The sequence below is a fragment of the Eschrichtius robustus genome, chromosome 3, assembly GCF_028021215.1.
Source record: "Eschrichtius robustus isolate mEscRob2 chromosome 3, mEscRob2.pri, whole genome shotgun sequence".
NCBI classification, from domain to species: Eukaryota; Metazoa; Chordata; class Mammalia; order Artiodactyla; family Eschrichtiidae; genus Eschrichtius; species Eschrichtius robustus.
Genome location: NC_090826.1, coordinates 184,276,576 through 184,299,087, shown reverse-complemented (window position 1 = coordinate 184,299,087; position 22,512 = coordinate 184,276,576). Strand labels below are relative to the sequence as shown.

Genomic DNA, 22,512 nt, shown 5'->3' with positions numbered 1-22,512 from the left:
CTCTTCTCCATCCTCCTCTTCCCCGTGGCACCTTCCTCTCCATCCTCCTCTTCCCTGTGGCACCCTCTTCTCCATCCTCCTCTTCCCTGTGGCATTCTCCTCTTCCCCGTGGCATCCTCCTCTCCATCCTCCTCTTCCCCGTGGCACCCTCCTCTCCATCCTCACCACAGGGGAAGCAGGAGAGGACCATCTGCAGAGGATGAAGCCTCCACAGATCATGAGGCAACAGCACTGCCGAGGATGAGAGCCAGGGGCTGGGCCTCCCAACATGCATCTCCTGAGGCAGCACCCTCCCCTGAATGGACTGACGTGGTCCCAGACTGTAGAGTTCTTTGGGTTTGGCCTCAATTCTGGTCCTTGCCTCAGGTTCAAGGAGGGCATATGAAGCCCAGGCTGCTGCCAGCCCCACCCTCCCCAGAAGCCATCCAAAGGCAAATAAAGCTAGTTATTTGGTGGGAGGCCTGGTGAAGGGGCGTGGGAACTGCTGAAGCAGAGGCTGGTGGATGGGGGTGAACTGCCCCCCAACCCAGCCATAGACCCCAGACAGAACCACGCATCAAAGCGACGAGCACCCAAAAGAAGAATCTGGGGGGACCCTCTTATATCCAGGGGGCCTCCTGCCTTCCCACCACAAAAAGAAAAAGTCCTTCAGACGGTGGAACTGCTCCTGCAGCTGGGGCTCGTCATCTTTGGCTCTTTCTCCCTGACCTCTGCCACCCGCTCCCAAAGCCTGACTCTCCCCTTGCGGGAGCGAGGGCTGGAGACGAAAGAACAGGGAGGTCCTGCGGTTTGGACCGTTTCTCACTCTGCGAGCACCCATCCTTCCTGGCCCAGGCCTGCTGCCCCCATCACGGCCCCCTGGGCTGTCCACATGGGAGGCCCTGGGATCAGGAGCAAGGACCAGCCTCGGAGGCTGCCTCCAGGCCTCCCTCTCCGGGTCTCACAGCGGGGCGTGTGCACCTTGTCCGACGGCTCCCGGCGAGGCCGGCTCTGGGTGAAGCCCAGTCCTGGTGGGGGAGGTTCCTTTCCCTGCACGGATGCCCTCGGCTGCCCGGCTGGACCTCCTGCGCGATGAGCCAAGGACCCGGGCGCGCAGCCCGGCCCCCTCGCCTCGCGCGCTGTGTCTTTGGAAGCTCCAGGCAGGCTCTTCTCCTCGCGGTCACACTGCTCTCTGGACCCCAAGACTGTCCTCTGGCCTTTCTCGGGTTGGCAGGTGGCCTGAGAAACCGAGTTACCGTTCAAGCTCTGCAAACTGATGGAGACGCAGCGGCTCCCCGCTGGCGGGGCCGAGGCAAGAGCGGTGCAGTCCGCCCAGCGCTGCCGGAGGACCCGCCCGGCCTCGTGCGAAGAAGGGACGCTCAGGGCGCCTGGGTGCGCACCAAGCAGGAGCGCAGCACGGCCATCCAGGCACTGGCTCCCCTGAATGTCCACGAGTCAACCTTCCTCCCCCGCGCGCCTGGCACCGCCCACGGGTCCCAGGCCCTCCCCGCGCTCCGTCGCCCCCGCGGCAGCTGGGTGGCGGCGCCTTTCAGGAAACGGGAAGGCAGGTGGGAGGAGGTGGTGCCTGTGGTGACGGTGGCCCCTGCTCTGGGAAGGCGCCTCTGGCCTGCGTGTCCGAGCTTGATGCCACCAGGATCTCTGAGCCCAGGGGGAAGTGGTCTGGGTCAGTTCCCGCGGGCGCCAGGCTGCCATCGGCTACAACCACCGCTTTGGGTAAAGGTCTGTGTTTCATCGGTTCCTGTTGGGATGGAGGGCAGAACCCCCGGGCCTGATTTTTCTCGGCCATCTCTGCTGAGTTCCTGGTTGACCCTCGCCCCGCACCCTGATGGTCGGAGGTCTGATGGGACAGGAGGAGGGGGCGGGGCTCATCCTCTGAGCTGCCACCACACGATACTCTTGAGAAGGTAAAGCGCCAACCACCCTAGGACCTCAAGTCTGGGTGTAGGGTCCCTTGACGTGTCTGCAACGGCACCTCCCACCGTGCAGTGTGAGAACCTGAGAACAACCACCCGTCCCTCGCATTCTACCACCGGCACCGATCCCTGCCTTCAACCTTCTGTTGCAGGGGGGCCAGTTCTTCACTTCCCGTTTTACTACATTTCTCCTGGCTGTCTCTGCCTGACAGCTGTGGCAGCTTCCAGAACGGACTGGTCCTCCTGAGGGGTAAGAACCCAGCTGGCACCTGCTGGAGGGGTTCCAGGCAAGTGTACCCACAGGCAGCCTGCACATCTGAGGAGATGGGCATCGGGCCTGGAGCAGGTCCATGGCTGAGCTCTCCAGTGAGGCGACAAGGGCCCAGGGCGAGTGGCTGGGGGCTTGGTTGAATGAGTGGGGGAGGGGTGGGGGGGGATGAAGCCTAAGGGAGGAGGGCACTCCTGGCACTCCTTGTGCCAGGAGTGAGGCCTGTGGCACAAGTGGGGAAGGTGGGAGGTGGTGAGGTTGGCAGAAAGAAAAAGGAGGGGACGCAGTAGGAAATTAGGTGGCACAGCGGAGACAATCATAGGTCTGTGAGATTCACCATCAGCATCAACACTCGTGTTGCTGTGTAATATCCCTGTGTGCATAGTCTGACACGTGCTTGTCTTTTCTGCCGTCAGTGGGCACTTGGTTGCTTCCAGTTGGTACCACGTGCAGAGACTTGCCAGGAACACTGTTACACATGTGGGTGCACAGAGATGTGCTTTCAATGTGGTTTGTACATATTCTGCCGTACTGTTTTCTCAGGAGAGGTCGTACCTGTTTACACTCTTACTTGCAGTGGTCTTGAGCTCCCTTTTCTCCATGTCCTCCCCAACCACTGGGGCACTCTGTCTCTTCCAGGTCAGTCATTCCTGTGGATGTGTGTTTCTATCTCACGGTGATTTAAATTTGTCTTTCCCTGATGACTGATAAAGCTGAGTCCTCTTTACTAGACCTCTGACCGTTTAATGTAAGGTTCTCACTCAAGTCTTTTATTTTTTCAGTTGGTTGTCTGTCTTTTTCTTAAAAAACAAAACAAAAGCCATTCATATGAAAATTTGTAACTGTGTATCTTAAGGAGAACCTCATCTATTCTAGAACTTTCCCATCCAATAATACAGTGGCCACTAATCACATGTGGATTTTGAAATGAGGCTAGTCCATATTGGGGTGTGCCATGAGTGTAAATACACACTGGAGTTCAGACTTAGTAGGAAAAAAATAATATAAAGTACTTTTAATATATTGGGTTAAATAAAATCTGTTATTAAAATTAACTTCAACTGTTCCTTTTATTAATGTGTCTGCTAGAAATTTAAAAATACATATATGGCTGGTGTTTCTATTAGAACGTGCTGTTTGACAAAGTTAGGGAAGGCTTCTCTGAGGAACTGGCCTGCCCAGATTTATTCTGACTGTTGGGTGTTGTGGTTGCTAGCAGATTACTTCCTGATTGAAAAGGATTGTCAAAAAATACCCTAAAATGTTAAGTAATAAAAATAAGTCTAGGTACAGTGTCTGCAAACACTTTGAATTTTAAAATGTGTTGTCACTTTATCACAAATTGTATGGTTTTAAATATATTTTTCAGTGTTCAGCTTGATATTTTCTCATTTCAGAGAAACCCTGTGGTTTTCCAACGGTGGAAAATGGAAGGATTGCCCAATATTACTATACTTTTGAAAGTTATTACTTTCCAATGAGCATAAACCAAAGTCTGTCATTTTCCTGCTTGGCTGGTTATACAAGTGAAACTGGGAAACAAGAGGCCCGGACCACGTGTACGGCAGCAGGATGGTCCCCAGAACCACGGTGCTTCAGTAAGTCAGTGGCGGGGTCAACATCATGTGATAACATGGAAATAAATGAGCTTGTAAAACTAGCGTCCCCTAAAATATGGCAGGTGTCTAAACCTTTTGGTAGATAAGAACAAAATTACTGACCCACTGTCTTTTTTACAAAATGAAAGCATATGCTGTAATTCTGTAAATCACGTCTTTCATTAAAATGTTACCTTCTTTATCTGTTTTTAATATTACCCTGTGAAGAGAATACGGATAGATATTGAAATTGTTATTATCACATTGCAAGGAAGAGAGACACCACTGAGTTATTTTAAAGAATGAGGGGGGAGGGGAGCTTCAAGATGGCAGAGGAGTAAGACGCGGAGATCACGTTCCTCCCCACAAATACATCAGAAATACATCTACATGTGGAATAACTCCTACAGAACACCTACTGAACGCTGGCAGAAGACCTCAGACCTCCCAAAGGCAAGAAACTCCCCACGTACCTGGGTAGGGCAAAAGGAAAAAGAAAAAACAGAGACAAAAGAATAGGGACGGGACCTGCACCAGTGGGAGGGAGCTGTGAAGGAGGAAAGGTTTCCACACACTAGGAAGGCCCTTCGCAGGCGGAGACTGCGGGTGGCGGAGGGGGGAAGCTTCGGAGCCACGGAGGAGAGCGCAGCCACAGGGGTGCGGAGGGCAAAGCGGAGAGATTCCCGCACGGAGGCTCGGCGCCGAGCAGCGCTCACCAGCCCGAGAGGCTTGTCTGCTCCCCCGCCGGGGCGGGCGGGGCTGGGAGCTGAGGCTTCGGCTTCGGTCGGATCGCAGGGAGAGGACTGGGGCTGGCGGCGTGAACACAGCCTGAAGGGGGCTAGTGCGCCACAGCTAGCCGGGAGGGAGTCCGGGAAAAAGGTCTGCAGCTGCCGAAGAGGCAAGAGACTTTTTCTTACCTCTTTGTTTCCTGGTGAGCGAGGAGAGGGGATTCAGAGCGCCGCCTAAACGAGCTCCAGAGCCGGGCGCGAGCCGCGGCGATCAGCGCGGACCCCAGAGACGGGCATGAGACGCTAAGGCTGCTGCTGCCGCCACCAAGAAGCCTGTGTGCGAGCACAGGTCACTCTCCACACCGCCCCTCCCGGGAGCCGGTGCAGCCCGCCACTGCCAGGGTCCCGTGATCCAGGGACAACTTCCCCGGGAGAACGCACGGCGTGCCTCAGGCTGCTGCAACGTCATGACGCCTCTGACGCCACAGGCTCGCCCCGCCTCCTCCGTACCCCTCCCTCCCCCCCGCCTGAGTGAGCCAGAGCCCCTGAAGCAGCTGCTCCTTTAACCCCGTCCTGTCTGAGCGAAGAACAGACGCCCTCCGGCGACCAACACGCAGAGGAGGGGTCGAACCCAAAGCTGAACCCCGGGAGCTGTGCGAACAAAGAAGAGAAACGGAAGTTTCTCCCAGCAGCCTCGGGAGCAGCAGATTAAATCTCCACAGTCAACTTGATGTACCTGCATCTGTGGAATACCTGAATAGACAACGAATCATCCCAAATTGAGGAGGTGGACTTTGGGAGCAACGATATATATTTTTTATTCCCTTTTTTCTCTTTTTCTGAGTGTGTATGTTATGCTTCTGTGTGTGATGTTGTCTGTATAGTTTTGCTTTTACCATTTGTCCTAGGGTTCTGTCTGTCCGTTTTTTCGTTTTTTCGTTTTTTTTTTTTTAGTATAATTTTTAGCACTTGTTAACATTGGTGGATTTGTTTTTTGGTTTGGTTGCTCTCTTCTTTCTTTCTTTTTTTTTAAATTACTTTTAAGTAATTTTTTTTAATAATTATTTTTTATTCTAATAACATTTTATTTTATTTGATCTTCTTCTTTCTTTCTTTCTTTTTTTTCCTCCCTTTTATTCTGAGCCGTGTGGATGACAGGCTCTTGGTGCTCCAGCCAGGCATCAGGGCTGTGCCTCTGAAGTGGGAGAGCCAAGTTCAGGACGTTAGACCACCAGAGACCTCCTGGCCTCACATAATATCAATCGGTGAGAGATCTCCCAGAGATCTCCATCTCAATGCTAAGACCCAGCTCCACTCAACGACCAGCAAGCTACAGTGCAGGACACCCTATGCCAAACAACAAGCAAGACAGGAACACAACCCCACCCATTAGCAGAGAGGCTGCCTAAAAGCATAATACGGTCACAGACACCCCAAACACACCACCAGACGCGGACCTGCCCACCAGAAAGACAAGATCAAGCTTCACCCACCAGAACACTAGTCCCCTCCACCAGGAAGCCTACACAACCCACTGAACCAACCTTACCCACTAGGAACAGACACAAAAAACAACAGGAACTATGAACCTGCAGCCTGCGAAAAGGAGGCCCCAAACACAGTAAGTTAAACAAAATGAGAGGACAGAGAAACACACAGCAGATGAAGGAGCAAGGTAAAAACCCACCAGACCTAAAAAATTAAGAGGAAATAGGCTGTCTACCTGAAAGAGAATTCAGAATAATGATAGTAAAGATGAACAAAAATCTGGGAAATGGAATGGAGAAAATACAAGAAACATGTAACATGGACCTCGAAGAACTAAAGAGCAAACAAACAATGATGAACAACACAGTAAATGAACTTAAAAATTCTCTAGAAGGAATCAATAGCAGAATAACTGAGGCAGAAGAACGGATAAGTGACCTGGAAGATAAAATAGGGGAAATAACTACTGCAGGGCAGAATAAAGAAAAAAGAATGAAAAGAACTGAGGACAGTCTCAGAGACCTCTGGGACAACATTAAGTGCACCAATATTCGAATTATAGGGATCCCAGAAGAAGAGGAGAAAAGGAAAGGGACTGAGAAAATATTTGAGGAGATTATAGTTGAAAACTTCCTTAATATGGGAAAGGAAATAGTTAAGTCCAGGAAGCACAGAGAGTCCCATACAGGATAAATCCAAGGAGAAACATGCCAAGACACGTATTAATCAAACTGTCAAAAATTAAATACAAAGAAAAAATATTCAAAGCAGTAAGGGAAAAACAACAAATAATATACAAGGGAATCTCCATAAGGTTAACAGCTGAAAATTATACGACACTGATGGAAGAAATTAATGATGATACAAATAGATGGAGAGATATACCATGTTCTTGGATTGGAAGAATCAACATTGTGAAAATGACTCTACTACCCAAAGCAATCTACAGATTCAATGCAATCCCTATCAAACTACCACTGGCATTTTTCACAGAACTAGAACAAAAAATTTCACAATTTGTATGAAAACACAAAAGACCCCGAATAACCAAAGCAATCTTGAGAACGAAAAATGGAGCTGGAGGTTTCAGGCTCCCTGACTTCAGACTATACTACAAAGCTACAGCAATCAAGGCAGTATGGTACTGGCACAAAAACAAAAATATACATCAATGGAACAGGATAGAAAGCCCAGAGATAAACTCACGCACATATGGTCACCTTATCTTTGATAAAGGAGGCAAGAATATACAGTGGAGAAAAGACAGCCTCTTCAATAAGTGGTGCTGGGAAAACTGGACAGCTACATGTAAAAGTATGAAATTAGAACACTCCCTAACAACATACACAAAAATAAACTCAAAATGGATTAAAGACCTAAATGTAAGGCCAGACACTATCAAACTCTTAGAGGAAAATATAGGCAGAACACTCTATGACATAAATCACAGCAAGATCCTTTTTGACCCACCTCCTAGAGAAATGGAAATAAAAACAAAAATAAACAAATGGGACCTAATGAAACTTAAAAGCTTTTGCACAGCAAAGGAAACCACAAATAAGATGAAAAGACAACCCTCAGAATGGGAGAAAATATTTGCAAATGAAGCACCTGACAAAGGATTAATCTCCAAAATTTACAAGCAGCTCATGCCGCTCAATAAGAGAAAAACAAACAACCCAATCCAAAAATGGGCAGAAGACCTAAATAGACATTTCTCCAAAGAAGATATACAGATTGCCAACAAACACATGAAAGAATGCTCAACATCTTTAATCATTAGAGAAATGCAAATCAAAACTACAATGAGATATCATCTCACACCGGTCAGAATGGCCATTATCAAAAAATCTAGAAACAATAAATGCTGGAGAGGGTGTGGAGGGAAGGGAACCCTCTTGCACTGTTGGTGGGAATGTAAACTGATACAGCCACTATGGAGAACAGTATGGAGGTTCCTTAAAAAACTACAAATAGAATTACCATATGACCCAGCAATCCCACTACTGGGCATATACCCTGAGAAAACCATAATTCATAAAGAGTCATGTACCAAAATGTTCATTGCAGCCCTATTTACAATAGCCAGGACATGGAAGCTACCTAAGTGTCCATCAACAGATGAATGGATAAAGAAGATGTGGCACGTACGTACAATGGAATATTACTCCGCCATAAAAAGAAACGAAATTGAGTTATTTATAGTGAGGTGGATGGACCTAGAGTCTGTCATACAGAGTGAAGTAAGTCAGAAAGAGAAAAACAAATACCGTATGCTAACACATATATATGGAATCTAAGAAAAAAAAAAAAAGGTCATGAAGAACCTAGGGGTAAGACGGGAATAAAGACACAGACCTACTAGAGAATGGACTTGAGGATATGGGGAGGGGGAAGGGTAAGCTGTGACAAAGTGAGAGAGTGTCATGGACATGTACACTACCAAACATAAAATAGATAGCTAGTGGGAAGCAGCCGCATAGCACAGGGAGATCAGTTCGGTGGTTTGTGACCACCTAGAGGGGTGGGATAGGGAGGGTGGGAGGGAGGGAGATGCAAGAGGGAAGAGATATGGGGATATATGTATAAGTATAACCGATTCACTTTGTTATAAAGCAGAAACTAACACACCATTGTAAAGCAATTATACTCCAATAAAGACGTTAAAAAAAAAAAAAAGAATGAGGGGCTTTTACAGAGAGTTCTGCAGGAGACAGAAAAATGCTTGACATTGGCCTTAAGAAGTATATGTAGGGTTGTTACTCTAGTATTTTATCATTTGAAAGACTCTCCTTTGTATGACAACTTCTTCTCACATATCCATTGAAAAATGTGTTTTTTTGAATTTTGAGTTCAAATTTGTGAAAAGGAAATCTGATCGGCTCATCTCAATATTTCATGTCAGGCTACACTAGAGTCAAACTATCAGCTGTCTTCCATGGAGTCAGGTGACCTCTCTTGATTGACACATTCCCCAAGCTCTGTTTTGCAGAGTAAGGCACTTTGGTTGAGTCAGTTTCATTTAGAAGAAGTGGGTATGGTGCTTACGGTGGTCGATATGTCCAGTGAATATATCTATTTGGGATAATTATCCACTCCATGACTTGAGGACGGTGCATCAATTTAAGCATTGCACTTTTAGTATTAACGTGGACCATAGATTAACTGTAATAAATACATCTCACTCATAACTAGAGCATAAAAGTAAATTCAACATCTTAGATGAGATGATGTGAGAGCAGTGAAGTAGGACCCAGGAAAGAATGATGCAGGCTTAGCATTGCAGTGTCAGGATTGAGACACCCTCTGTGGCCAGACTGCCGCCTGTGAATCCTGCTGCACCACCGAAAAGTGGCTTAAACATTCTGAGCTGGGCTTTCTCACCTATAAAATGCAAATAATACAGCTTCGATGAGATAATCTTTATAAAGGGCTTGCCACACAGCAAGTACAACATATATTTAAACTAATATTAACCTTGGACAAGTCTCTTCACCTTTCTGGATTGGTTTGTTACAAGGGTCCGTTAATGAGGCTTTAAAAATGATTAAACTCCATACAATGCTAAGGTAAATGTACTATCCAACACATCACAGTCCCAAGTATTTAGTAAAAATTAGCTCTCTGAACTCCGAGGTTTTGAGTAGCATGTCTGTGACTCAGTCACAGTTTACATGGACTGACTATGGAGTCTTACTGTGCAGGTAGGCGATCAGAGGCTTAAAAAATAAATGAACACAGTTTTCACATTAAATTGTCTGCATGATTCTTTAAGGATCCATAGAGTAGGTATATGTGCTTTAGTTACATAATGTTAAAAATTATCAAATGCAGTGGACTCAAAAATATTAGGAAGTAAACCCAAAAGAAATTCTTTCTCTTTTCCAGTAATGACAATTAGTTCGAAGAAGATCTCTGGATATATTTTCTAAAGTAGATGAGGTAGGGGTGGGATGATTGTGAGAACTGAAGTTAGTACATCCAAGAATTTTAGTGTCAAATTGAATCAACTTTTAAAGAAATTTCATGCAGAGCATGCAGGATAGTTCCAAAATTAAATTAAATCAAGGAACTGTGGAGTGAACATTTTTCTCTCTCAAAATTCCAAGAATAATATTAAACTTTTGCATTGTTAGTTTTACAACTCAGTAAAGAACAAGCTTAATTTCATCAATTTAGAACAGAAATATTTTGTCCCCACAGAAAAATGCCCTAAGCCTGACCTGAGGAACGGTTACATCTTTGACACAAGATTATTTTACAAAATTCAAGAGAACATGCGTTATCGTTGTGCATCAGGGTACAAAACCACAACAGGGCAGGATGAAGCAGTGGTTCAATGCCTCCCTGATGGATGGTCTACTCAGCCAACCTGTAGGAAGGAACATGGTATGTGTTTAAGAATCATCTCCTAAATCTGAAGATAAGAGCTTGTGAGTTCAATGCTTTCTTATATTGGTAGGCATTCTTGTTTAAATATAATTGTTATTTTATTATGTCTCTCGATGCAGGAAGTTATTCTATTGTTTCTCTCTAATGCTGGGTGTTTCCTTAATCCAAGGATTCCCAACGTCTACCACACACCTACTCCAGCAGTTCCTATTTTTTACTAGTAAACAAAGAATTGGAGTGGAATAAAAGGAAAGACCCTTAATGAAACTTTCTGTCACAACATACATAAATTATTATTTCCTTCATTAGAGAAGAGTTCGAAATAATGCACATTATTTTATACCTCAAACCAATATCAGATAAACTTAAAAATAACCCAATCAGGGACTTCCCTCGTGGCGCAGTGGTTGCGACTCCACCTGCCAATGCAGGGGACGCGGGTTCGAGCCCTGGTCCGGGAAGATCCCACATGCCGCGGAGCAACTAAGCCCGTGCGCCACAGCTACTGAGCCCGCATGCCACAGCTACTGAAGCCCACACTCCTAGATCCTGTGCTCTGCAGCAAGAGAAGTCACCGCGGTGAGAAGCCCGCGCACCACAACGAAGAGCAGCCCCCGCTCGCCGCAACTAGAGGAAGCCCACGTGCAGCAGCAAAGACCCAACACAGCCCAAAATAAATAAATAAATAATAAATAAATTTATGTAAAAAATAACCCACTTATTTGAATATATATATGTAGTTAGTGTGGTGTTATCTATTTAAATTATACAAATCCACAGATGGGACATCATCAGAAAATCGCTACTGCACAAGTTTTCTATTGAATTGTGGCCTTTGGCCAAATACACTAGAGTAGAATTTTAAAGACTGAAGACAGGTAGAGTTAGGATGCAGGGTGCATGAAGAAAGGGAATCCAGAGACAAAGGCAAACTTTGATTATTTTTCAATTTTGCCAAGAGCTGGCTCTGTCATATATTGTTAAGATTCATAGAAAATACTTTTTGAGATTTCCTTTTAATATTCTAGGTTTAGGGATGGAGTTCATAAAACAAATGACTTTAATTTCTTTTTTTTTTTTTAGAGACATGTTTGGCCCCTGAATTACATCACGGAAATTATTCCACAGCACAGAAGATGTTCAAAGTGAAGGACAAAGTACGATATGAGTGTGCCTCTGGGTACCACACATCTTCCGGGAAGAGGACGGAGGAGGTGGAGTGTCACCCGTACGGATGGGCCCTCACCCCACGATGTGCCAGTAGGTTCTCACTTTGAAGACGACTGCTTTCACTTTGAAAACTCCCTCTCAGAAATGGGTACAAGTTGTTATGCGAATTATGTTCCTTTTTTCATGTTTTTTTGCTTCTGGTTTTAACGATGTTGACAGTAGGCTTTCATCATTTCAAGCTCTCAAAGAGGGAAAAATCCTTTTAGCTCAGATACTTAAAATAAGCTTAACCATATTCAATAAATATATAAATTGACAAGCTTTTACTAGGAATAACAAAATTTGGCAAAGTTGCTGATTTCTAATTCAGATATGGCAGGTAAGTAGTGGGTGAATTTTGTGCTAGCAGGAAAAATAACACTTCTTTGTTTTTTATTTGTTCTTTCATTTTTAGAATTAATATGTTCTTCTTTAAGATCAATCGAAAATGGTTATTTTCATCCTGTAAAGCAAACCTATGAAGAAGGAGATGTAGTTCAGTTTTTCTGTCATAACGATTATTATCTAAGTGGATCTGATTTAATTCAGTGCTATAACTTTGGTTGGTACCCAGAATCTCCTGTCTGTGAAGGTAATTTTTAAAATTTCATACTCACACAAATAAAATACCGTGTCTGAATCAGCTTTAATTTCTATGAAAAAAAGTCTCTGGTGATATCTAAGTCTTCTCCCGAGTGCTATTTTTTTAAATAAATATTGTCTTTTAAATCAGTGCTATTTTCAACAGTCTTTAATACATTTAATCTGAAGAAATCTTAATTTTTACATTAGTTTGTAGAGTGGATATATCTTTTAAATATATTTTTAAAAATCTATTATAAATTGTAAATCTCTTATTATAATGAATAATTTTTCTTGTTGGGAATTAACTAGATCCAGTTGTCCCAAGGTGGCAGCTTTGTGAAGGTACTTTCTTATTACTTAGCCGCATATTCCCTGATGTGAAAATACAGTCTTCAAAACAGTGGGGTAAAGAGCAGAAAAAGCAACAGAATGTTACCCAGAGTGAAAATCAAAACTGAGGTCATCTACTAAGAGCCACCGTCAAATGGGACATCTATGGTTCCATTTATATCACTGGCTGTGTTCAAGCAGGTGGTATGATTACCTGTGAAGAGACATCAATTCAATAGTCATATAATCACACCTGCAATGTTGTATGAAGGAGGTCCTGGTCTAGCAGAGGAAACAGATACATTGATACAATGTGACAACTGGTGTAATAAAGTCAAGTATAAGGTGTTTGAACAAACATTGAAGGTTCTGGTTGATATGGTGTGGGACAGTGTTTACAGAGGTGATGGATAATGTCTGAACTGGGCCTTAAAAGATAAATAGGACTTTGAGGATTGGGAAGGATGGGGAGAGGTAAAGGGCTTTATAGCCTCTGTTGTCTCTGTAATGTAGGAAATAGTGTCATTATTAACAGGCAGGAGAAAGACAGGAAAGGAAACCTTGGAAGAGAGTAGTGAAGATTTGAAACAGTTGCTGGGAGGAGTGAAAGAGGGGTCACCAGGGTTATGCAGTGGGGTTTCCCAGAACTGCCATCATTCTCTAAATGCACTAAACAATGACTTTAATTTTTTTTATTAGAAATATTCTTTTTAAAGCTTTCCAGTGGTGCCCAACAGCCTTGCTCTCACAGCAGAGAGGGAGATTGTTAGCAAGTTACCTGTAGCATATTACTTCAAAATGAAATGGCAGACCTACCGACTTATCACCTGTTCGCCCCACTCCCACCAAATTAAGTCAGATGCCAACATTCCTGCTATCGCTTTCTAGCAAACAGTCCTTAGATGTAGGATGGGAAGTGTAGTTGTCTGAGTAATGCCTCCCTCCCTCCCAAAAGAAGATATTCATATTCAAGTCCCTGGAACCAGTGAATGTTACCTTATAGGGCAAAAGGGACTTTGCAGATGTGATGAAATTAAGGCTCTGGAGAGAGGAATAATATCTGGGATTATCCATGTGGGCCCCAAATGTAATCATAAGCATCATAATTACATAAGAGGGAGGCAGAGGGAGATTTGACTACAGAAGATCAAGTATGAGATGTGACGACGGAAGCAAAGGTTGGAGTGAAAAAGGAAGGGGTCATAAGCCAAGGAGTGCACGCAGCCCCCAGAAGCTTGCAGAGGCAAAGAAGCTGCGTGTCTCCTAAAGGCTCCGGAAGGAGCACAGCTCTCCTGATACCTTGATTTCAGCCCAGTGAAACCGATTCTGGACGTTGGCTTCCGGAAATGTAAGAGAATAAAGGTGTGCTATTTTAAGCCACTCCATTGTGATAATTTGTCACGGCAGCCATGGGAAATTAATATAGTCAGTATTTTAGAATAGATAAGAGCAGGAGATTTTAATTCAGATAGACACGGGTTTAGGAACAGATCCACCACTTACTAATAATTTACTTACTTCATAAGCTTTAGTTTCTTTGTCTATAATATGGGAGACGTAATAGTCCCCGCTTAACAAAGTTATTTTAAGATGAAAGGAGATAATGAATGTAACGTGCTGGCTCTTTTAGTTTTCTATTGGCACGAACTTAACAGCCTGAAACCACACAGCTGTGTCTTTCACAGGTTCTGTGGGTCAGGATTCTGGGTGTAGCTGACCTGGCTCTGCGTCCATGTCTAACAAAGCTGCGGTCAAGGTGTCAGGTGGGACTGCAGTGTCATCTGGGGCTGGACTCGGGAAGAAGCTGCTTTCAAGTTCACTGTGGTTTGTGGCAGCATTTGGAGCTTGGCAGGCTGCTGAGCGGAGGGTTTCAGTCTCCTCCTGATGCCTCTGCAGGCAGCCCTGTGCCCCCTGCCCTGTGGCCCACCCCATTCGGAAACTCGCGATGAAGCAGCTTGCTTCTCTTCCAAATCAGCTGGGAAAGAGCTCGGCAAGAACGGTCTTACCGTACTGTGTTGCATCAGTGTGTGTGCACGATCACACGTCCATCGTTGTGGCTGTGTTTAAACAAGTCACATGCATCCCATCCTCTTGGCTGCGTTCATTGCTTAGAAGCAAGTCCCAGTTCCTGTTCTTGGGGAGGGGCTTGACTCAAGGAAGTGAGCGTCAGGATGTGGGGATCCAGGGGGTGACCCCAGTCTGTCTGCCATACTTCTTAGGGTCCTTGGCACAATGAATGTGCTTATGAAATCTTAACTATTATTTTTTGGTAATTATATGACTAAATATACTGACGTTTTTCCATAAGGAAGAAGAAATCGATGTCCTCCTCCCCCTCTGCCTCTGACCTCCAAAATTCAAACGTACTCAACCACGTATCGTCACGGAGAAACAGTTCGTATAGAATGTGGACTTAACTTTGAGATGCAGGGATCAGAAGAGATACGCTGTGAAAACGGAAAATGGACAGAACCTCCCAAATGCATTGGTTAGCAGCACCTCAAATAAGCTTTCCCTACAATGAAACCTGCGTGCATGTGGAGCTAAGTGGTCTCTTCTGTTTAAATTTTCCCTTTTCAGAAGAAAAGCAGAGGATGGTCTGTGAGGACCCACCCTTGGTTGCGAATGCTGCAGCAAACCTATCCTCCAAGGTCTATTATAATGGGGATAAAGTGACATACATGTGTGAAAGAGGGTATCACCTCCGGGGACCAGAAGAAATAACTTGTAAACGTGGAAAATGGACCCTTCCCCCTGAGTGTGTTGGTATGTGTGCTGCATTTCACATCCAGAGCTAAGCCTAGTGTGTAAAATTTTCCTCTGTTTAATTCACACACTTACAGCAACAGTTCGTGGCTTAGAAGAGTTTGAAACACACAGATGCAGCACTTACCCTGCTATTTTTCCTGAGCATATGGAGCTCTCTGTAGAATTTAACTGAATATAAAGAATTGGGAAACAAACAAGTTTTTAACATCCTGATGATAGTACTTCTGCATCTGGCCATTCTGAGCCCTCCACCCTCTGAGCCACATACCTGCTCTTTCATCTAACTGAAGGGCACAACCAGGGCACCACTCCTCGGTGCCACCCTTCCTGTCACCCTCCTCATTTCTTGATCAGGTCCTGGAGAGACCTCCACAGACATGTTTACTGAGGATATCTGTTGTGTAAGAGAAAAGCTATTAAAGATGCTAGAGAAATTAGCCGAGTAGGAGAAAGACTCTGAAGACAGAGAGAAAAATGGAAATTTTCATCCATGGGTTGACTGAGATCTGAGATGAAGAGAGATGAGAAGGAAAAAATAAAAATGGAGAGGATTCCCTGGTGGTGCAGTGGTTGAGAATCTGCCTGCCAATGCAGGGGACATGGGTTCGAGCCCTGGTCTGGGAAGATCCCACATGCCGCGGAGCAACTAGGCCCGTGAGCCACAACTACTGAGCCTGCGCGTCTGGAGCCTGTGCTCCGCAACAAGAGAGGCTGCGATAGTGAGAGGCCTGCGCACCGCGATGAAGAGTGGCCCCCGCTTGCCACAACTAGAGAGGGCCCTCGCACAGAGGCGAAGACCCAACACAGCCATAAAGACATAAAAATAAAAATTTTTTTTAAAAATAAAAATGGATAATAACAAAGGACAGTTTTTAAACGGACCATAATCGTTAGGTTAAAGAACACCGTTTATCTTTCTGTACATTTTAAGAATATCTATAGCATGAGTCCCTCAGAAGCTAGAAAAGTGAAAAATCCGCTGCATACTTGTCCTTCAGTAAAACATTTGCTGTTTAGTTTGGCTTAGTAAATTTTAACAATACTTAGCTGAATAAAGTTTCTCTGATTCTGGTAAACTGAGAGATCAATTGTCCTAAATTACATAGTGAAATATTAAAGTACTATTGTATGGGCAACTGTATTATATCATTATGTTGTTATGTTTGTATTAATTTTAAAATAACTTCTTTTCTTAGGAAATACTGAGAATTGTAATTCTCCACCTGATGTAATAAATGGAGCTGTTATTGGTGGATTATTAGCAAGCTACCCGACGGGATCCTCAGTGGAATATAGATGCAATGAATATTACTTACTGAGAGGAGCAAAAATATCTCATTGTGAACAAGGAAAATGGTCATCCCCACCTGTTTGCTTAGGTAAGATAGAGAACACGTTGAATTAAAAAAATTTTTCCCAGCCTTATTGAGATACAATTGACATATAACCTTGTGTATGTTTAAGGTGTATAATGTGATGATTTGATACACAAATACATTGTGAAATTATTACCACAATAAGGTTAGTTTATTTATCCTTCACCTCACGTAATTTTGGGGGTTGTTGTTATGATGAGAGCATTTAAAATCCACTCTTAGCAACTTTTAAGTGCACAACATTGGGGTGTTTATTTTTTTAATTTTTGAATTTTATCTTATTTATTTTTTAATATTTTTTCATATATTGTTTTGTACATTAGGTCCCTGGAACTTACTCTGCTTATAGCAGGACACATTGAATTTGTTTTACCCTTATGTTTGTATTCTTACGTGATTTTCATATAATGTTTTATAGCATGGAAAAGAGAATTTTGTATATATCTTTCATTCTTCAAGTGTTTTACCTTATCGTTTCTGTCAACAGAAAAAAATCCCTAGTATCTTAGGGTTTAGGCTATACTAGTTCTTACCCCACTGCATTTTTTTTTTTAAATGTGGTAACATAAGAACAACAAAACTTTACCATTTTAACCATGTTTAAGTGTCCATTTCAGTGGCATTAAACATAATCACATTTGGGTGTCTGATTACATTTGTGTTGTCTTTCTCCTAACTGGACTTCCCCCTGGTTGTTTATATTTCTTGTTGTCTCTCTTATTGTCCTCAGAATGTCATTTGGACAGAAGAATAATCAATCCAATTCTTTCCTTGGTAGAGTATGTCGTTTATAGCTTTCTTTGCCACTGCTTCCTCACTTTTGTTTTATCTTGTTGAGCAGATAAAAACGTTTGTAGTTACTCTAAATATATTTTGGATTAAGGCATGGATTAATTAATGTTAATGTTTTCAAGTAGAAAACTGAGGCAGCTATCTAAATAATTACCTAAATTGAAATTACTTTGGGAAAACAATATTCACCTGTCATTTCAAGCCTATAGATTTGCCTCATTTTTTAACTTTGCTAGTCAGAGTTACATTTAAAAGTAACGTACCTGGTCACTACAGTTGCAAAGAACTTCTTACATTGTGACTTCTACAAATAGAAAATTGCATGATAAACTCCCTGTAAGTTAAAAAAGACATTTAGTTAAAAATATTAGCCCTTTAAACTACAAAAGCAAATCATTGTTATCTACAAGAAAATTAATAAACATACAGAATAAACTAGAAGAAAACAGAAAATATCAGTAACGTTGCCAGAAACAAATGCTGTCAATGACTTAGATAATGGTCTTTTACACCTTTTTCTACACCAGCTTCCAACATACATATTCGCAAAAATGTATGATATCATGAAGAGGCTATGAATCTTGTTTCTTTCACTTAAACTATATTATGAACATGGTTTGATATATCTCTACATTATATTTTAATGGCTGCACAGTATTCCTTAATGCAGATATGCCATAATTTAATTAATTACTTTTTGATGGACATTTAGTGTGTTTTCAACATTTTTATATTCCACACAGTACATCTTGTACTAAATATTTGTACATGTAAATAATCTTTATTTTTTAATAAAATAAAATTAATTATATTTATTTCACATGTTTTGTTTTTGTTTTCAGATTATCTGAAGAGGAATTTCTGGATCAAAGAGATCTGGAATTTTAATTAAATTTCTGTTAATTGCCAAACTGCCCATCATAAAGTTTATTCTGATTTATGATCCTAGCATCAGTGAATTAATGAAGTAGTTTCTTAATCTTTGTGAACTTGAATATCTTAATCTTTACATAGTGTTAATTAAGCAATTAAAATTACTTTAGTTGGATTTATTTGGGTATTAAACAGTTGACATTTTTCACTTTTCTAATGGCCACAGGTGGTTTTTCAATGAACTGATTGTTCATAGTTTAGCGATTTTTCCATACCCATAAGAGCTTTAGCTATATAAATTATATTATCCACTTGACTGTCATGTATATTGCAACTATTTTTTGTTTTCCTCTTCCTTTTATTTATAGTGTTTTTAATATACATAAATTTAAGTTTTAAGTCAGCTCTTTCAGCATCTCCTTTGTGGTTTCTCTCCTTCAAGTCATTCTTAGTTTGCTGTTCACATTCACATTCAGATATATCTTCACCTGTAGTTTTTCTATTGCTCTCATATTTTCATAAATGATGTTGATGTTAAGCTTTTGATGATGTGATTGATATTGCATTCATCTCTGAGGATAGAGACTGGACCGAAATTGTAAAGGAAAAACTAGTAATGGAACAACCCCATAGAGAACAATAAGGTTTAAGGAAACCTATCATTTTCTGTCTGGAACAATTGCCTCATGACATTTAGGCTTGATGCCCACAGCCTAAAACAAATACTGAGTGAAGATCATTTATTGTCATCAGGGCAAGAGGAGAGAGCTTTGTCCATCTTACTTGTCCTGTGGAACTGAAAGTACCCTCACTACGAATGGGAAAGATGGTGTTATAAGGAACAGCATTTCCCATCTGTGAATTATTCCAGATGTTATGAACTTCTCAACCTCCCCCCTGCTGGTCTTCCCTGCCCATATCCTACTTCAGCCAGTCTGGTCTCATTACTCCTCCCCGAGTAAGCCAGGTGTGCTCTCACCTCAAGGTAGTTCCCCGTGCCTGGAATGCCCTTCCCTCAAAAAATGACTTGGTTCACTCCTTAACCTCCTTCAAGTCTGTTCAAAGATTACTTATTTAAGCCTGTCCCAACCGCCTTACCTAGAAGCACAATCCCCCTTCCCCCACGCCTCCACTATTAATTTTCCTATCTCACTTATTATATGTAGTTTAAAGATGGCCCCAAATTATAAGATCCATATATTTTTTACATTTATTGTTTATTGTGTGTGTGTGTCTCCCAGTTAGAAGGTAATCTCCATGAGGGCAGGGATCTTTGTTTTATTCACTGACGAATATCAAGTGGTAAGTGTCCCACAAATATTACACAGTAAATACATTTTCTTTTTTTTTTTTTTTTTTGTAAATACATTTTCTATTTGAAGATTTTATTTTATAGGAAGGAAATCAGGATGAACCTAAGTGGTTGTTGTCTTTAAACAATATTTTTAATGTTTCAAATTAAGTGGTTTTAATTTATGATATATTGAAGATAATACAAAATATATAAATTCATTTGACAGCAATAAAGTGTATCCTTTACTATGTATATATGTGAAGAGCTTTAATAATGATAAATGGTAAATATAAAACACTGCTTTTGATGCCTGTCATAATTTTTTTTGTAAAAATATATCACTTTCATACTTGTGAGATGAGTGAAGAATTGAAAAGACCCTTTGTTTTACAGAGCCGTGTACAGTTAACGTGGATGACATGAACAGAAATAACCTAGGGATGAAGTGGAATTATGAAGGGAAGATCTTACATGGAGATTTAATAGATTTTGTATGTAAACAGGGGTATGACTTGTCTCCATCAACTGCACTCTCTGAATTATCGGTGCAGTGCAACAGAGGAGAATTGAAATATCCTTCATGTATTAGAAAAGGTAAAACAATAGTGCTTCCTGACAATTTTTTGGGTGACCAATATCACAGGTGATCAATATGAGTTCAAAGGATAAGACCCTAAGCAATCCACCACCCTCATCATCTAATCTATAAAGTTGGGAATGACCTGATCAATTTCCAATCAGCACATACCCTTAAACAGGATCTATGCTGACATCTTTTAATTCTGTAAGTCAGTTTTATAAAGAGAGAAATCATGAGATTTTGTACATATCACCAGACTTTCAGAGGATGGATCACCCTCTTGTGAGCAATCAACAACCCTGTAAAGCATTGCTCTCCTCAGGGTTTGCAGGGGAGCATTGTCTCAGAAGAGGGCTTAAGGTAGAGTGAGAGATTTTGTGTACTCCTTGGGCATGGGACTGTCACTTTTAATAAGGAGAAAGGAAGAGAATGCATACAGAAAGCATGGCCTCAAGACGGATCTTATATGCTTTCACTTTTGGCAAACAGAAAGGGGAAAAGTAAAATCAAAATCGTTAATACTTTGCTAGTTTTAAACGTGTATTTAATATTATGAGATTCTAATTGCAATCATAAATTTTATGTATGAAGTTATTGCAGAAATGCTTTTGATATTTAAAAATTACTTGAGAGATGTCTTAAAAATGCTTTTACATGAAATATATTGTTTTATTTCTGTAGCGATTATAAAAGCACTGGCTGCCTATTGTAGCAATTCATTGCAGACTTTATTATTTTTGCAGAATCTAAAAGAACGTGTGCATCTCCCCCACTTATTAAAAATGGAGTTATTAAGAGTTCAACAATCAGGACCTATGAAAATGGTTCCTCAGTGGAATACAGATGTTTTGAGCACCATTTCCTACAAGGGTCTAAGGAGTCCTATTGTTTAGAGGGGGTGTGGACTACACCACCATTGTGTTTGGGTAAGTACTGCCACATATGTCTCTATTTCTTAAAATAAAACCATATTTTTCACTTCCTCTTCTCTTTGAGTTGATATAGCACTAATATAAAATTTAATTTTTGCATTTTTGTTATTTTATTAGTGTGCTTGTTGAATTACTGGGTTCTACTCTTTCCTCTAGATCATAAATATCTAGAATCCAGCTCATTCTAACAAGTATTTTTTAAGTACAAACCATACATGAGGTACTGGGTTGTAGGAACTATAGGATGGATAAGCCGTGTGGTGTGGGGAACCAGTCTAACAGTTGTCATTCAGTGTTATTGGTGCTGTGCTAGAAAACACGAGGACAGCAGGAAACAGATATAGGAATGGTCCCCTCAAGCTGAAAGATGATAATGCCTTGTTGATGAGGCATCCTAATAAAAGTAACACTATCTCCCAAGATTCTCAGGAGTCGTAAAATAGCATATTTTTAGATAAAAAGAAAATATTTCTTTGTGTTTATATCTGACTTTCATTTATTTTCTTATCTTATTTCACTGTCTTGGACTTCAGTATAATGCTGAGTAGAAGTGGTGGGTATCTGTGTTCCGATCTCATAATTAAATCTTTCAGTAATTCATCTTTAAATATGGTGTTACAAATACATTTAAAAAAATCAAAATAAAGATATAGAAACCACCTATTTCTATTTTGCTAAGAGTTTAAAAAAACCTTCAGTGCGTTTAATTTTAGCAGTATCTGTTGAAACAATCATATGATTATTACATTTATTTTTTTCCCTGGAATTACATTGGTTCTTTTTGAATGTTAAAGCAGGATTGTATTTCTGTAATAAATCCCACATGGTTGTGATGAATTATGCTTTTTATATATTGTTGAATTTTATTTGTTAATATTCTGCTTAGGATTTTTGCTACTATCTTCATGAGGGAGATTTGTTTGTTATTTTCCTTTTGGGTTTTGTATCAAGTTTCTGCTAACTTCATACAATGGGTTGGGAAGTATTCCCTCTTTATCAATTCTCTAGATTTTTGTCTAAGACTGGTACTATTTCTTCTTTAATAATTGTAAGAAATCATCAGAGATGCCACCTGGGCCTTGAGGGTTTTTTTGAGGGAAGATTTTAATAACAACTTCAATTTGTTTAATAGATATTAGGTTATTATTATCTTCTCTCAGTTTCAGTAGGAAGTGGTTTGTAAGAATGTGTCCATTATATCTAAATTGTCAAGTTTGTTGACATAACGTTCATGACATCCTTTTATACTCTTTTTAATGCCTTTAGTGATGTGTCTATTGTTATACTGCTGTGAAGAAATATGTCTTTCTGATATATCTTGCTGAGGGTCTGTAAATTTTATTGGTCCTTATAAGCAATCAGTATCTGCATTTTTTGATCCTTTC

General features: G+C 41.5%; 1 protein-coding gene and 1 pseudogene across 1 annotated transcript in view; one reads left to right on the top strand and one right to left on the bottom strand.

The window, feature by feature from the left end:
• F13B (coagulation factor XIII B chain) overlaps positions 1-22,512 on the top strand; it is a 37,718-nt gene that overhangs the window by 4,017 nt on the left and 11,189 nt on the right. The window contains exons 2-10 of the mRNA XM_068541844.1: positions 3,579-3,779; positions 10,199-10,384; positions 11,471-11,647; positions 12,012-12,188; positions 14,820-14,999; positions 15,092-15,277; positions 16,477-16,659; positions 20,009-20,209; positions 20,939-21,121. Of these exons, the coding sequence (XP_068397945.1) occupies positions 3,579-3,779; positions 10,199-10,384; positions 11,471-11,647; positions 12,012-12,188; positions 14,820-14,999; positions 15,092-15,277; positions 16,477-16,659; positions 20,009-20,209; positions 20,939-21,121 (1,674 nt within the window). The remainder of the gene's footprint in view (positions 1-3,578; positions 3,780-10,198; positions 10,385-11,470; positions 11,648-12,011; positions 12,189-14,819; positions 15,000-15,091; positions 15,278-16,476; positions 16,660-20,008; positions 20,210-20,938; positions 21,122-22,512) is intronic.
• On the bottom strand, positions 802-2,783 carry LOC137761834 (ataxin-1-like; annotated as a pseudogene).